This window comes from Hakea prostrata, chromosome 6, assembly GCF_041222555.1.
Source record: "Hakea prostrata isolate BN-2017 chromosome 6, UWA_Hpros_2, whole genome shotgun sequence".
NCBI lineage: Eukaryota > Viridiplantae > Streptophyta > Magnoliopsida > Proteales > Proteaceae > Hakea > Hakea prostrata.
Genome location: NC_142605.1, coordinates 30,631,651 through 30,645,350, shown reverse-complemented (window position 1 = coordinate 30,645,350; position 13,700 = coordinate 30,631,651). Strand labels below are relative to the sequence as shown.

At 39.0% G+C, this 13,700-nt stretch overlaps 1 protein-coding gene across 2 annotated transcripts in view; it reads right to left on the bottom strand.

Annotated features, from left to right (window-relative positions):
• The window catches only part of PHYLLO (2-oxoglutarate decarboxylase/hydro-lyase/magnesium ion-binding protein), a 107,912-nt gene that overhangs the window by 48,469 nt on the left and 45,743 nt on the right, over positions 1-13,700 (bottom strand). For both annotated transcript variants that reach the window (XM_089158958.1, XM_089158959.1), the window contains exons 16-19: positions 13,460-13,618; positions 11,821-11,946; positions 11,622-11,753; positions 11,425-11,542 (exon numbers count right to left, since the gene is read on the bottom strand). In XM_089158958.1, the coding sequence (XP_089015084.1) occupies positions 11,425-11,542; positions 11,622-11,753; positions 11,821-11,946; positions 13,460-13,618 (535 nt within the window). The remainder of the gene's footprint in view (positions 1-11,424; positions 11,543-11,621; positions 11,754-11,820; positions 11,947-13,459; positions 13,619-13,700) is intronic.

Genomic DNA, 13,700 nt, shown 5'->3' with positions numbered 1-13,700 from the left:
TATGGTTCAGAAATGTGGTTAGGTTTGGTCCAGGTGGGCTTAATGGGTTTTTAGATGGGCCAGCTTAAGAAGGGAGACGGGATTTAGAAGGGGTTACCTGGTTCGATGGCAGAGGAAATGGTAGAGGCGAAAGGCGGAGGCGATGGTTCGATGGTGCAGAGATCGATCGAAACCAGGACTCCAATGGAGATGGAGATGGTGGTGTTCTTCTGCTCTTCTTCTTTCCTTTTTGTTCTGTTCTTGGTCTTTTCTAATCGAACTCACTGTAGTGCAGCGGAACTGAAGAATTGCCAGTAAAAAAAATTGGAACTGCCAGTGATGGGTTTGAAGAGCAGCAATGGGTTTGCGATAGGTTTGAAGACTGCCAAAAGAATGCGATGGTTTTGAAGAACAGCAATGGGTTTGCAAAAAATTAGAAGAAGGAGGTAGGTCTTCAACAGCGAGCAATAGATTTTTGCTTTTCTTCTCTTTTTTTCTCTCTTCCCTAATCGATCTTAGGCTCTGATGCCATTTTATGAAAGACAATCTTGGTAGAATGGCTTATAGATCCATGATCTCAAGCCCTCTATTTATAATTAAGTGGAAAGTACACTATTACAAGGAATAGATTTTACATGAATTCAAACTCTAATTTAACTCCTATACAAACTCTAATTAGACTCCTAGTAGAATCGTACAAGTTTTAAAAGCTTCCACCATAGACAAGCCCAAGTCTATTCTATTAATCCCAAATATCTGAAGTCTGCCATGTTACATAACATAGGGCCACATCTACAATTGACAAGCAGTGTGTTGAAAGCTTCCACCATGCACCAGCCAAAATCTCATAGATTCTTCTGACACACTCTTTACAGAAACTAATCTAGAAAGTAGAAACTAAAGCACTGAGGGAAGAGGAATGAAGCTTCTAAAGAATTTAGACTTGATAACTGAGAAGTCCATGGAGACAAACCCAATATTAGTTTCCCTTCTGGAGCCCTTAATTTGCTGAAATTCATGAAAAGAGTACCACAGGCCTGTTCTGTTTTACAAAATAAACATAATTCATGTTTTCACTGTTTCTTTTGGATGAAAAATGTAGACTGCTTACCAGATGATGGTTTGTCAATAACATAGCACTGGAATTAGCATTTAGTATGATCGAGTATGGATTGCAAAATGCTCATAATGGTATGGACTGGGATAGTTCCGTTGATGATTGGTATTCTACTTAAGAGTACTGCACATCAGAGGAAATTTAGTCACTTAAAGAAGTCAAAAGAAACCAGTGATATCTGAATCCAGTGTAGGAGAAAAATATCAAGCAAGGGCATAAGGTATTTGTAAGCTTATATAGCTCAAGGGTCTACTAAACATAGTACAAGATCATGGCTGAGATCATCGTTTTCCAACAGGTGGAGTCAAGATTAGATGTGAGACCCAGAAAATACCAGAACTCGACTGAGATCTCGGTTCGACTGGGATCTTGGTCCAACTCAACTGCTTTTTACCCAAACTTGGGCGAGATCAAGATGAGATTTCTTATCTGGTCTCGACTTCTCTCAGTTCCATCTCGACACAAGCTGCAGTGTTCATTTTTGGCCTTATTTTTTGCCAGAATCTTGCAGGAAAGTCATCCTTGGGCCTTGACTGATTTGATTTCACCTTGTTCTTATTAGTTATGATGCTTGTTCTCGAGACTGATGTTGAATTGTTCTATTGGGTACTAAACTACTGATATGGATGGAATTCTGAACAATTTAAATTATTTGATATATATTGTCACTCGGTTTTCATTTGTATCAAATATCAATTAATGGTTCTGTATTTCATATTTTATAAGATTGCATGTTCATTCCTTCAGCATTTCGGTTTCAAACTTAGGGTCAAGTTGGAATTCATACATTGGCTTGTTCTCTTGCAAAAATAAGGCCACTAGTGTGTATAGAAGGCTTAAAGTAGGCTAAATACCAAGTTTCAGCCCAACCTGACCCTTAAAACCCCTTGAGATGGGTCCTTGAGTTCACTCGAGTTAGCCCCAATTTTTTACCATATCTCATCCGAGATCTTGCGAGATCTCGGCTTTTGGCTGAAGGAGATCAGCCTCAATACTGGGATTTCTTACCATGCTACTCTGAAGAGCCTATGACACTACACAGTGGTGACAACTAATAAAGGCAGCAATTAGTATGGCTGTTATCCCAGTCCTGCATGACAGGACCAAGCACAAAGAAATTGTCTGAAACTTCATTAGAGCAGGCCAAGCAAGGCTTAATTTGCATGCCTTTTGTCACCACAGAGAATCACTTAGCTGATGTGTTCAAAAACAGTTCAAGCTTTGAAGTGTAAATGTCTCATCCTACTGATGCAAGTTGGGCAGGGGAGACTGGAGAGATATAACCAACAACTTGGAGGGAAGTACTGTGAAAGTGTAAATGTCCTGATAAATTGTGCCTAGGCTCATTTTATGTATGTTACGATAAGAGGCTAAAAGCTGTGATTGTATGATCATCCTTACCTAACATAACTTATTTTTAATTCATTTTCCTCATCCTAAATAAAGATGGCCTCGGTCATTGTAGACAAGCCTAATAACGCTCTTGCATTCTGATTTCAACTCAAAAACAATGCCTTAAGTTAGGCCACTCAATGCTTTCTCTTCCATCATTATCCAACACTTCTCAAGGTAAAGAGGAAGGTGACAACATTTCATTTTCTAAGTGAGCATATGTGTTCTCTTCAACTATGTAGGTTCAAATCACAAAATATGAAATTGTTGGTTCTTCCAGCAAGGAAAAAGAGAATCATTTGCTTAGCATATTTGTCTAGCCTTCTCAAAGCACAAAATTGGTAGCTATGCTCAATGCAGATTCACCTAAAGCACAAACTCTTAGGGAAGGTCAGCTTATATGTAATAATACATACAACGAATCTCCCAGCATGTGCAGGCCAATATCACATGGCCCAAGAACTTAAAAATATATAGATATGTATATAAAAATAAAAATAAAAATAAAAACGTCTGATGCACTTCATAGGGGTCAAACACATGACCTCCCTGCTCAAATACAACATTAACTACTATCTCAGCTAAAGGCTTGAACTATGATGGAAGGGCAAAATAAATGTATACGTCAAGATAAGCCACAACTCACCATAATTTGAGCTACAAAAAAGTCTAATGGTGAGGCAAGCTAAATTGTCAATGTGACCCAGGGCAGTGTAGGCCTCCCTCAGAGCTTGGGCAACAAGTTGTCCAAGCAGAATTCTCACCCCACTATTTTCTGACATTATTTAGTGAGCTACAAGCGTACAATATATACCTCAATACCTAGTATCATTAAAAAGGAACACTAAGCTGTGAAAGTCATCCAAAACCAGCATGGTCCTAGAAGACAGCAAAACTGAAGAAGCAAGCTAGTGAAAATTTCAAACAATAAAGACATATGCTTGGTTTATTCTATTCTTGAAAATGATCATTGTTCTAGTATGCCAAGTCTCAGATTTGGCTTATACTGTTCTAGGAAAACATGATCTTATAAGTAATTACACTGCTCTTGGTTTAGAGAAATATACATTTTCTCTAATAAGTTTGACTGGTCAAATGATTTTATTTTTACATGAGACTTTTTGTATTGAATACAAGCATAAAGATGGTCATGTTCAACAGAGGTCTAGAGATGCCCCACTAAGGATGAGTGATAAGGTCCCGATTGAAGTGTCTTGAAAAACAACGGCAGGCCTAAATGACCACAGGAAAAGATGCCACGAAAGAGATGCATGATCCAGGTGCTTTACCATGTATGACCTGGGAGAAAGCCTATTGGAAGGGAATTAGTTTGCTGATATTTTTATTAAGGGTCTTAGCATTGAAGTCTTACGTTCTATTGTATCCAAATTGGGCATGTGTGGATAAGGGCATGAACTTTGCTCTCATTATCAACAACAAGAACAACAACAACAACAGCAGCAAGCCTTGTCCCAACTAAATGGGGTCAGCTACATGGATCCTTGCCTTCCAATCATCTCTATTTGAGGCCATACTAGATATAAAGCCTAAGCTATGCATATCCTTTTTGACCACTTTCCTAAGGTCATCATATGTCTGCCCCTAGTTCTTCTAATTCGTCTGATCTGGATTAAATCACTTCTTCGTACAAAGGCACTTAAAGGCCTTAGTTGAACATGGAGATGCCACCTCAATTAACTTTCTCTTAGCTTATAATTTATTGGAGCCATGGAAGAAATTACTGAAATGCCTACATTTTTAGAAAACGAAATGAAAAACCAAAAATTCCGAAAAAGTAATATGTTTCAATCGAAACGATACGAAATTACAGTCGAAACAAAATGAAATTTCGTATTGGGCCTAAACAATACACCTTTAGTTATAAAAAGCAACCTCTTCGAGTGGAACCTACGAAATTTCGCAGGTTCCACCAGTTTTGAGCTTTCCCCCCCTTGAGATTTCGAGCTTTTTTCTAATTTCTCTTGCATTCTACCCTCATTTTAGCGACTCCTTTGCATTCCTTCTCAACTCTTGCTCCTCCATTGTTGGGTTTTTGAGAATCAAACAAGGTGAGTTCACAAAGTTCCCCCTTTTTTATTTTTGTTTTGTCTATGGCTCAAATCAACTTAAATTGCTTTCAAATTAAAGTCTGTCTAGTCTAGAGTGTTGATCTATGAATATGTGGTGTCAAAAAATAAATTTTGGTTCTTCCTAGTATTTTTTTTCCTGTTATTAAAGATTATTTTTTTAAATTATTTATTGCTAAAAATGTATATGTATACTTTTATGGTAGATGTATGAGCTTCAAATTAATGTATGTGAGACACCATATTGCTTTGATGGTGTTGAATCAAAATTTTTGTTGTTAATTATCTATTTTTACTATATTTAATATATGTTTAAATAATTTTAAAATATTTAAATATGAAAAAATACTAATTAATTTATGTTTTAAATTTAAAAATGGGAGAGTATTAGTGGAAGCATGTATGCAATTTTTGGAGCAAGTTGTGAATTTTTAAGATAACTAATGTATATTTTATATTTTTTTAAAATTTTCTACATATTAAAAAATACTTCTTTATTTTTGTTTTATATTTTAAAATAGGAGATTATTATCAAAAGCATGTATGTAATTTTTGAAGCATATGGTGGAGCTTTTTAAAATACTTAGTGTGTATTTCTTGTATCAGACAATCTCTTTCAAAGATGTCAGATATCATTTCATAATACGGGAGACCCCTGACAGCTGATAGGAAGAAGAGCGAGTTTAATTACTGTAAGAAACAAATAGGAGGAGGTGGGGCCACTAGACTAAAGGTGCATCTAGCTGGGGGAAACAGGGATGTAGTAGGATGCCAAAAGGTGCCCTCAAAGGTCAAGAAGGCAACGGCCTCATACTTGGCTGGGGAAAGCAAAAGAGGAAAGAGAAGAGAACACAAAGGGAGGAGTACGAGGATGCATGCCTAGATGACCTTCCAGAGCCAGGAGAGCGTTTTGATCCAGAGGAGCTAGGAGAGTATAGATGTGACCTTGACCCAAAGTCCGAATAGATCAGGAGGGCAATGATGATGAGTAAGGAGTAGGCAAGGGTTGATAACATAAGGAGGCAGCAGAAGGCCATGGGTTGTGGGTCCTCTAGAGAGCCAACAGGTATGGGAGGCACAAACAGCTCCCAAGTCCCTATGAGGAGTTAGAGTGTGAGGGAGGAGATTCTTATCCCATAGGCCCCAACAAGGAGTCGAGCTTGTCAGCACATCCTATAGATTTGGATCTTAAGATTCTTAATAACGATCTGACCCTATTTAGGGGGCCTGAGCACAAGCAAAGAAAGTTGAAGCACTTGTGGGGGAGTGTGAAGGAGAAAGTAGGGATGGCTTTCTCCGAATGGGCTATGTACCATAGTATTCCAGCACATACAGCCCAAGGGCCCTACTATAAGGATATGATTGAGGAGATAGACATGGCTGGGAGTGGTGTAGAGGGGCCCATTCCACATAAGATATATAAAGTCTATTTGCCTAAGCATAAAGAGGACTTGAAAAAGTATATTAATATTTACCAAAAAAAAAGAGTATATTAATGGATTAAAGCCCATGTGGGGTTATTATGGAGTGACTGTGATGGGTGATGGTTGGATTGGTCCCACTAGACGGTCCATCATCAATTTCATGTTGAATTGTGATGGGAGGACAGTATTCCTTAAGTCAATAGATGCATCCAATGAAAAGAAGGATGCAAAACAAATTTATAAATTATTAAGGCAAGTGGTGAAGGAGGTTGGAGTAAAGAATGTGATACCAAATTGTGACTGATAAGGCTCCAACTACAAGAAAGCTGGGATGAAGATGCAGGGGAACCCCAGGTATCAAAACATGCTTCTACTTATAGTACTACTTTTCATTTTTAAACACATATTTACATTACATGTACACTTCATGACTTATTAATGCCTTGATGGACAGATATAAGCTCTTTTTGACTCCATATGTTGCTCATTGCATTGACTTAATGTTAAAGAACATGAGAAAGGTCAAGCTTGTGAGAAGACTGAGGAGAAAGCTTGACAAGTTAACACCTTCATCTATAAGACTATAACCACACTTAATACATTAAAGATGATGAGGGACAAATGTCAAGGTGACTTAGTGAGCCAGACATAACTAAATTTGCTACCAATAAATAGCACTGTAGAGCTTTAAAAGTAGGAAGACTGGCCTTAGGAGCATATTTGCATCAAAGCAATGGTTTAAGTGGGAGGGTTCTTCATCCGTAGGAAGAAGTAGGAAGAAGGAGAGCACAGTTGACCATACTCGATGATAACTTCTAGAATAATGTGAGGACAATAGTGAAGATGCTTGAGCATGTGGTGCATGTGTTGAAGATGATAGATCAGCAGAAAAGACCTACTCTACCACATATCACATAAGGGCTGCAGTAGATAGGATGAAGTAGCAAGTTGCTCAGGTCTGCCCACAAGGCAACAAGAAAATCCTCGACATCATCCAAGTTATATGGGAGTCAATGTTGCAGCATCCAGTGCATAAGGGTGGTGAGTTGTTAAGTTTAGGAATCAATTTAATTTTCATTATATTATCACAATATTAAGTATTAACTATTCCCTCTTATTTTTGTTTTTTCTTACACAACATACTATTTAAATTCCAAGTACTATTACAAAGACAATATTGGGATGAGGCAAGATTTGATGGATGCCGTCCAAATTGTAGTGGAGAGGTTGGAACTGGATCCATCTAAACAGATAATTATCCTTATAGAGGTGAGATTGTGATTTGACATTCATAATTCATAGTTTTATACTAAGTTAATAAGTATTAACCTAATTTTTTTTCTTTATATATTAGATGAAAGCATTTAGGGATGCCACTGGGAGCTTCGGTGGTTCCGTGGCCGTATCAGGACGGGAATCCACCCCTGGGGGTAAGTTAATTCATTATATATTTAATTAATTATATTATATATTTAATTAATTATATTATATATTTAATTAATTATATTATATCTTTAACTTAGTTATTTAAGTATTGAAATGACTTGGAGTCTATGTTTGTAGTAGTTGAATGGCGGTTGCAATTTGGACGTGACTCACCCCATTTGAGGAAGATTGCAAACAAAGTGCTCTACCAGACATGTCCTGCCACTGGTTGTGGGCGAAATTGGAGCACCTTCAGCCTCATCCACTCAAAGAGGCAAAAACGATTGGGTGTGAAGCGTCTAAAGGACCTTGTCTATTTAGACTATAATATGAGACTGAGGGAGGATTATATTAGACAGGGGGTGGACATAGAGAATAACAATATCTAGTTGGTCAACATATTTGAGATGGATGATGATGATAACCCAGTAGTTAATTGGATTAGGGACAGTGGAGAGCCCTTGTTGGATGAGGAAGGAGGTCATTCCAGTAGACAGATTCCAAAGGAGATGGGGGATGATGTGGCAGACTTCATGGCCCAGGAGGGGAGTGCACATGCAGCGGCAACCCATCCATTTGTGCCATACCTTAGTGCATCCACTCAGAGTGGGGATTTGATTGTCTAGTCCGACACCAAGGATGATGCGACTCAGCCACCCCCCCCCAACGACGATGACAATGACAATGATGATGATGATGACGATAGAGGGGACGAGGAGGGTGTTGGCCCTTATGATCAAGATTCAACTGATCCTAAGGGCAGACCATCAGCACTAGCACTAGCAGTACGTGAGAGTTAGGGAGGGGGAGGACAAGACCATCGAGATTCACAAGCAAGAGTCAGTTCACCCACATGACACAAGATTCAAATCATACTAGAGCCGCATCTCGAGGCAAATATGTTTTCATGACGTATTTGAGGAAGGGGAGGGGGAGACAGCAAGAATATAGCATGGAGGACACGCCATCATATGGGTTTTACCGTTCAACTAATGCAGAGAGCTTGGTGGGATCTATGAGATCGATGAGCATAGATGATTCCAAAGACTCCACCTCCGAAGGATCCAGATGGCATAGGCCTACAAAGTCCTCATATGATACAGCTGTGGAGAGTATTGGTTCTACAGGGTCGACTTATGGAACTAATTGTTATGGATCTTATGGTGTCCCTCCTAGCTATCAGACTCAAGGTCAACCACCAATGGAGCCTTAAGGTCATAGAGCTTATGGAGCTTATGGTGTCCCTCCCATTGTGACCTATCAGAGTCAGCCACCGAAACCTTATTGTCAGTAAGGAGCTTATGGTGTCCCTGCCCCGGCCAACGATCAAGGTGTTCCTTCATTTGTTGAGCAGATCTTCCACTCTATACCACAACCACCACCAGCCTTTCCATATCCATTCAAGCCAGTTCCTTATTTGGAGATTCACAACTTCCAACCATCAGAACATTTTAGGCATGTGGATGAGGCCACAGACAGAGCTACAGTTGCCGACTATGTCGATAACTATATGGGGCAAACATCATGGAACTTGTATTGTCATTTGTATAGGGTATAGAGGGAAGAGGGAAACATGGAATAGAGTAGACTTGTAATTGGTAATATTCTCACTTCTTCTCATATATACTATATACTTGAATGTTACATTTTCAATGGTTTTTTTCTATAAAGATGAAGACTCCACACCAATAGTGGTAGGAGGATTGAAGAACAGAGCGAATGAGCACCACTCTACCATCCATGCCATCGAGTCCCTGTTCTCTTCTTTCCTCTAAAAATAGCATGAAGCCTCTCCCTTTATCCACCCTGTTTGTTGGTCGACCATCTATCGCCCAACTTCTGAAGGTGGCCTTGGCATTTTCCGGATCTCTGATGTTAACTTGGCCTACCTTCTCAAGCTTATCTGGAAAATTGCCTCTAAGCATGACTTCATTTGGGTTTCCTGGGTCTACTCCTTCCTCCTCCGTTCAGACTCCCTCTGGACGGTCCCCATGCCCTCCAACCCTTCTTGGATCTGGAGGAAAATTCTCTTGCTCCATCCCCGTGCTCTCTTTGCTATCTCCACTTCTGTCTCTTCTGGCTCTACTTCCTTTTGGCTTGACCCGTGGCATCTGTCGGGCATTCTCTTTTCCCTTTTTGGCCCCAAGCAATCTATAATTCCCGTATCCCCAAAACCACCCTTTTGTCCGCATTCATTTCTAATGGCTCCTGGTCCCTTGCTCCCCTCCTCATTCTCACACAGGTTTGGGATTCCCTTCCCACCATCTCGGGCTCCCATAGAGACACTACTATTTGCCTTCCCTCCACTACCAAAACCTTTTCCACCTCTTCAGCCTAGAACCTCCTGCGTGCCCATAACCCTAAACCCCCTGGCCTCCCTTAGTTTGGTTTAAAAGACACATTCCCCATCACTCCCTTACCCTTTGGAGGGCCCTCAACCACACCCTCCCCACCCAATCCTTCCTTTTTGGCCGCCACATCCCTGTTAGCCCAAACTGTACCCTTTGCTGGAATAGTTCGGAGGACATTGACCATTTTTTCTTTCTTGCCCTTTTTCCAGATCTATCTAGGAAAAAGCCCTATCCTTCATTTGGCCCCATTCGAGGCAAACTTTTGGCTTTGCTAGTGAGTGGTCTTGGATTCTGCGGAACTTCCCAGGCTCTACTATTTGTGATTAGGTTGGTAAGCTCTTGTTCCATGCCTTTGTCCATCATCTTTGGTGGGAGCGGAACCTTCGAAGATGGACTTCCAAATCCAGCTCGAAAGATATGATTTGGAATGCCATCTATTTGATGTTTCTTCTAGGTTGTCGCCTCTCCCATCCCTTGATAGATGATACCCCAAGGAACAGGCTCATTGTTGTATCCTAGGGTCTTAACCTTTCTTTTCGGTCTTCCTCCTAAAGATCGTTGTTGTTTGTTCCTTTCTCTTTAATATATTAGTTATTCATAAAAATAAAAATAAAACTAGTAATTCCATAGTGTTTATTATGCTTGAATTAGGTAGTATGAAAGAATCCAGATCATTTTAAGTCCATATGAGGCCCAAAACTAAAGTTCGAAACTTCAATAAAAAATCACAAATTCCGGTCGAAACATGAGAATTTCGGCCTTTAACTAGGTCAAAATTCATGTTTCGACCAAAATTTCTTCCTTGATTGGAGCTACTATCAACTCTAATATGATCATTTTTACCTTATCCTTCCTAATTTTGCACTCATTCTCATTGTTATATAAAAAGCTTAGGCCTCTATCCTAGAGACAAGTTATTATTTTATCCTTCCTAGTTTTACACTCAATTCTCATTATTATATAAAAACTTAGGTCTCTGTCCTAGAGACAAGTTATTATTCCTCTCAAAGATTTCGTCATTGGGTTTCCCTCCCACTTTTTATTTTCCAGTAAACAAAGGCATATAAGCAATTCATGTGCCATAGGTAAACTCAAATTCTTTGTTTACAATTCTTCCTCCCTGCCATTGCCTTTCTTGTTACCCTGCTCTTCATAGAAACATAGTAACTCCTTATTTGGAATTTGGACAACTGAATTATGACACATTAAAGAGATTGTAGTATAGCTGGTTGGTGGCTGCCTCTGACCCAAACCACCCCTCCCACCCCCACCACCCCCCCCCCCCCCCCCAAAAAAAAGGAACTCTTTTTAACCCGTTATTGTAGTGGTTTATTAGTGCTCTTCCCCCTCTCTTTTGCAGGGCCGGGTATTTGGCTTGTGATTCTTTTTTGCCACTCACCATTCTTTCCCGTTTCCTTTTGGTAATGATAAAAAAATTAATGGCATGTTATAAGTTCAGAAAGCTTAAAACTTACAGTACCTGCTCTCAGAAGTTAAGACACAAACATGAGGAGGAGGAGGAGGATCAATGACTATGGGATTAGAGGTAGAATAAATCTCCTATAACTAGTATAAATAATAGACACGCTTTTTCATAATAGAATAATATATATGACCACAGAAAAGTACACTGATAAGTGATAACCAACCTCTCCAAACCCAATGCTTCCATCTTTGAGAGACAAAGTTAAAATAAAACCTTCACGGTAGAATCTTCCTGAGTTGCAATTGGAGGGAGTTGACGTACGTGGAGCAGAAAGTTCAATTCTGATTTAATCCACAGTAATGAAATAAGTGAAACTGTAATTGCCATAATAACTCTTCCACTTTTTGTGCATAAACTTGCCTGTATAAAGAATACTTCATTTTTTGAATTTTGCCCAGGAACAAGCTGTTAGAGACGTGGTCTGATGCAGAAAGCTTTGAAAGGATCCCCAGAGCATGATCAGCTGCTTGACGAGCAGAATTCAATAGGACGCTGCAGTGAAGCACTAAAGCCTTAAAATTCATTTCAGAAGTAGATTGAGAGTAATAAAAAAGTTAACCTGTGGAAAGTAGCATTATCTTCAATGCAGCTTTCAACTTCAATGACATAGTCAGTGGATGCCTGTCTGGATACCAACAGAGCATGTTCCAGTTCCATTCTTGTTCGAACATGTAGATGTTTGACACTGCAACATACATGTTAATTATCAAATTGAAACTAGGATTATAAAGAAAACACAGGCCAGGTAAATGGATTTATCGTAAATGATTCCCACTGAAGAATATGTCTTTAATCTCCTTTGTGTGCATGTGCATGTTAGTGTTTGTCATATATTATTGGACTCTTATCATATTGTACAGTCTAAACATTCATTTTGAAACCATTCTGACAGAGACCCTAAGATGGTCCTCTATTGATCTACTATTGTTGGTAAGGGGGATTTAATCCACTTTAATTGAACCGATATATGCCTATCAGTGGGCTTTCCAACTGAAGTTCTGGGTTGCATGAACAGATCAGTATTCTTGCCTACAGCAACAACATGTTAATGGTTTTTTTTGCCCCTCTCGGTAAAAACATGCTAGTAGCAGGAGTCAGCCTGATATGTTTCTTAACATCAGGGATATAGCTTTATATTGTAAATGTCAGAATCAGAGTATTTGTATGTATTTAGGTCATATGCTACTTCTGGGAACAAATATAGAAACCTTGGACTTTGGCATGAAATAGGCATGAATCTACAGTTTCTTTCGATGGGCTTTTGAAAAGTTGGAGTACTGCAATAAGATAAATAGATAATCATGCTATTAGCCAGAGACTTGATTCTCTTCTGCACATTAACATCCAGGCCCAGAAACATCTAATTGTTATTGTTTATGTAACAAGTGCACTTTGTGTTATTATTTTGTACCATGTTTTACATGGAAGGTATGTTGTGATTTCCCATAACATAAGCAAGCGAATATAGGTCATAATAAAATTACTTTTAAATGCCTGACCTGAAGTGTCTGACCACGCCTCTCTCCTGCCACCAACCATTATGGTTGGTTCCCTTGGGAATGTTCAATATAAACTCATAAGTACCACATTCATCAGTTTTCCAACCCCTTTAGCCCTTCGGAATACTACTCCAATTATATCAATATTTATAACATGCCACAAGATGAGCCAGTAGTCTTGGAGCCTAGGCACCAAATCAGTTGCTTAGGAATGGTCTTATTTGTTAAGGTGTGCATAAAACTAGAATTGGTTAAGAACCTTTCAGTATATGTAAATGTAACATTTCTTTTTAACTACAAACTTGTGTCCATACTTGGTATACTCGGTAGAAAATATGCATAAAACCAGAAACTAAAGGGAGAATATGAAGCATTCACCAGTCATTTTAACATGCATATTAAAAAAAAAATGCAACAGTCAAGGATGTATCTGTTCCCCAAATGGTAATCTCTGATTTTTACCATGTTCCAGATTTTATAACCATTGCAATAAAATGCACCATAAAAGCAAACAAACATACTTGAGTTTCCTAACAAAGATACAGAACACAAAATGGCAACACGTCTAAGTGAAAACCTGGTCAAGGTAGGTGCCAATTTGTAAAGAAAATATGCAGATACATGCCTTGCCCATCATAGAGTGTCTTGGGGACAGGGGGAGGACCTTACAACTGATAGAGTCAAGTAAAGGTGGAGTACCTATGTGCTTGACAGAGATTCCCAACAGAAATGCTATGAGATGTATAGAAGAATCGATCGAGCAGATGCGGTTGAGTTTGTTTTGCAATTGGAAGCAAACTAAAAATTGCGCCACCATGATTGTTTATTACAATTATTGTCAAAGGTTTCCTCCTTACCCTTCAAAAACAGCAATATATCAAGAAAAACCATGTATAATTAGCCAACTCACCAAATGTAAAATCATAAACTAGTTATCATG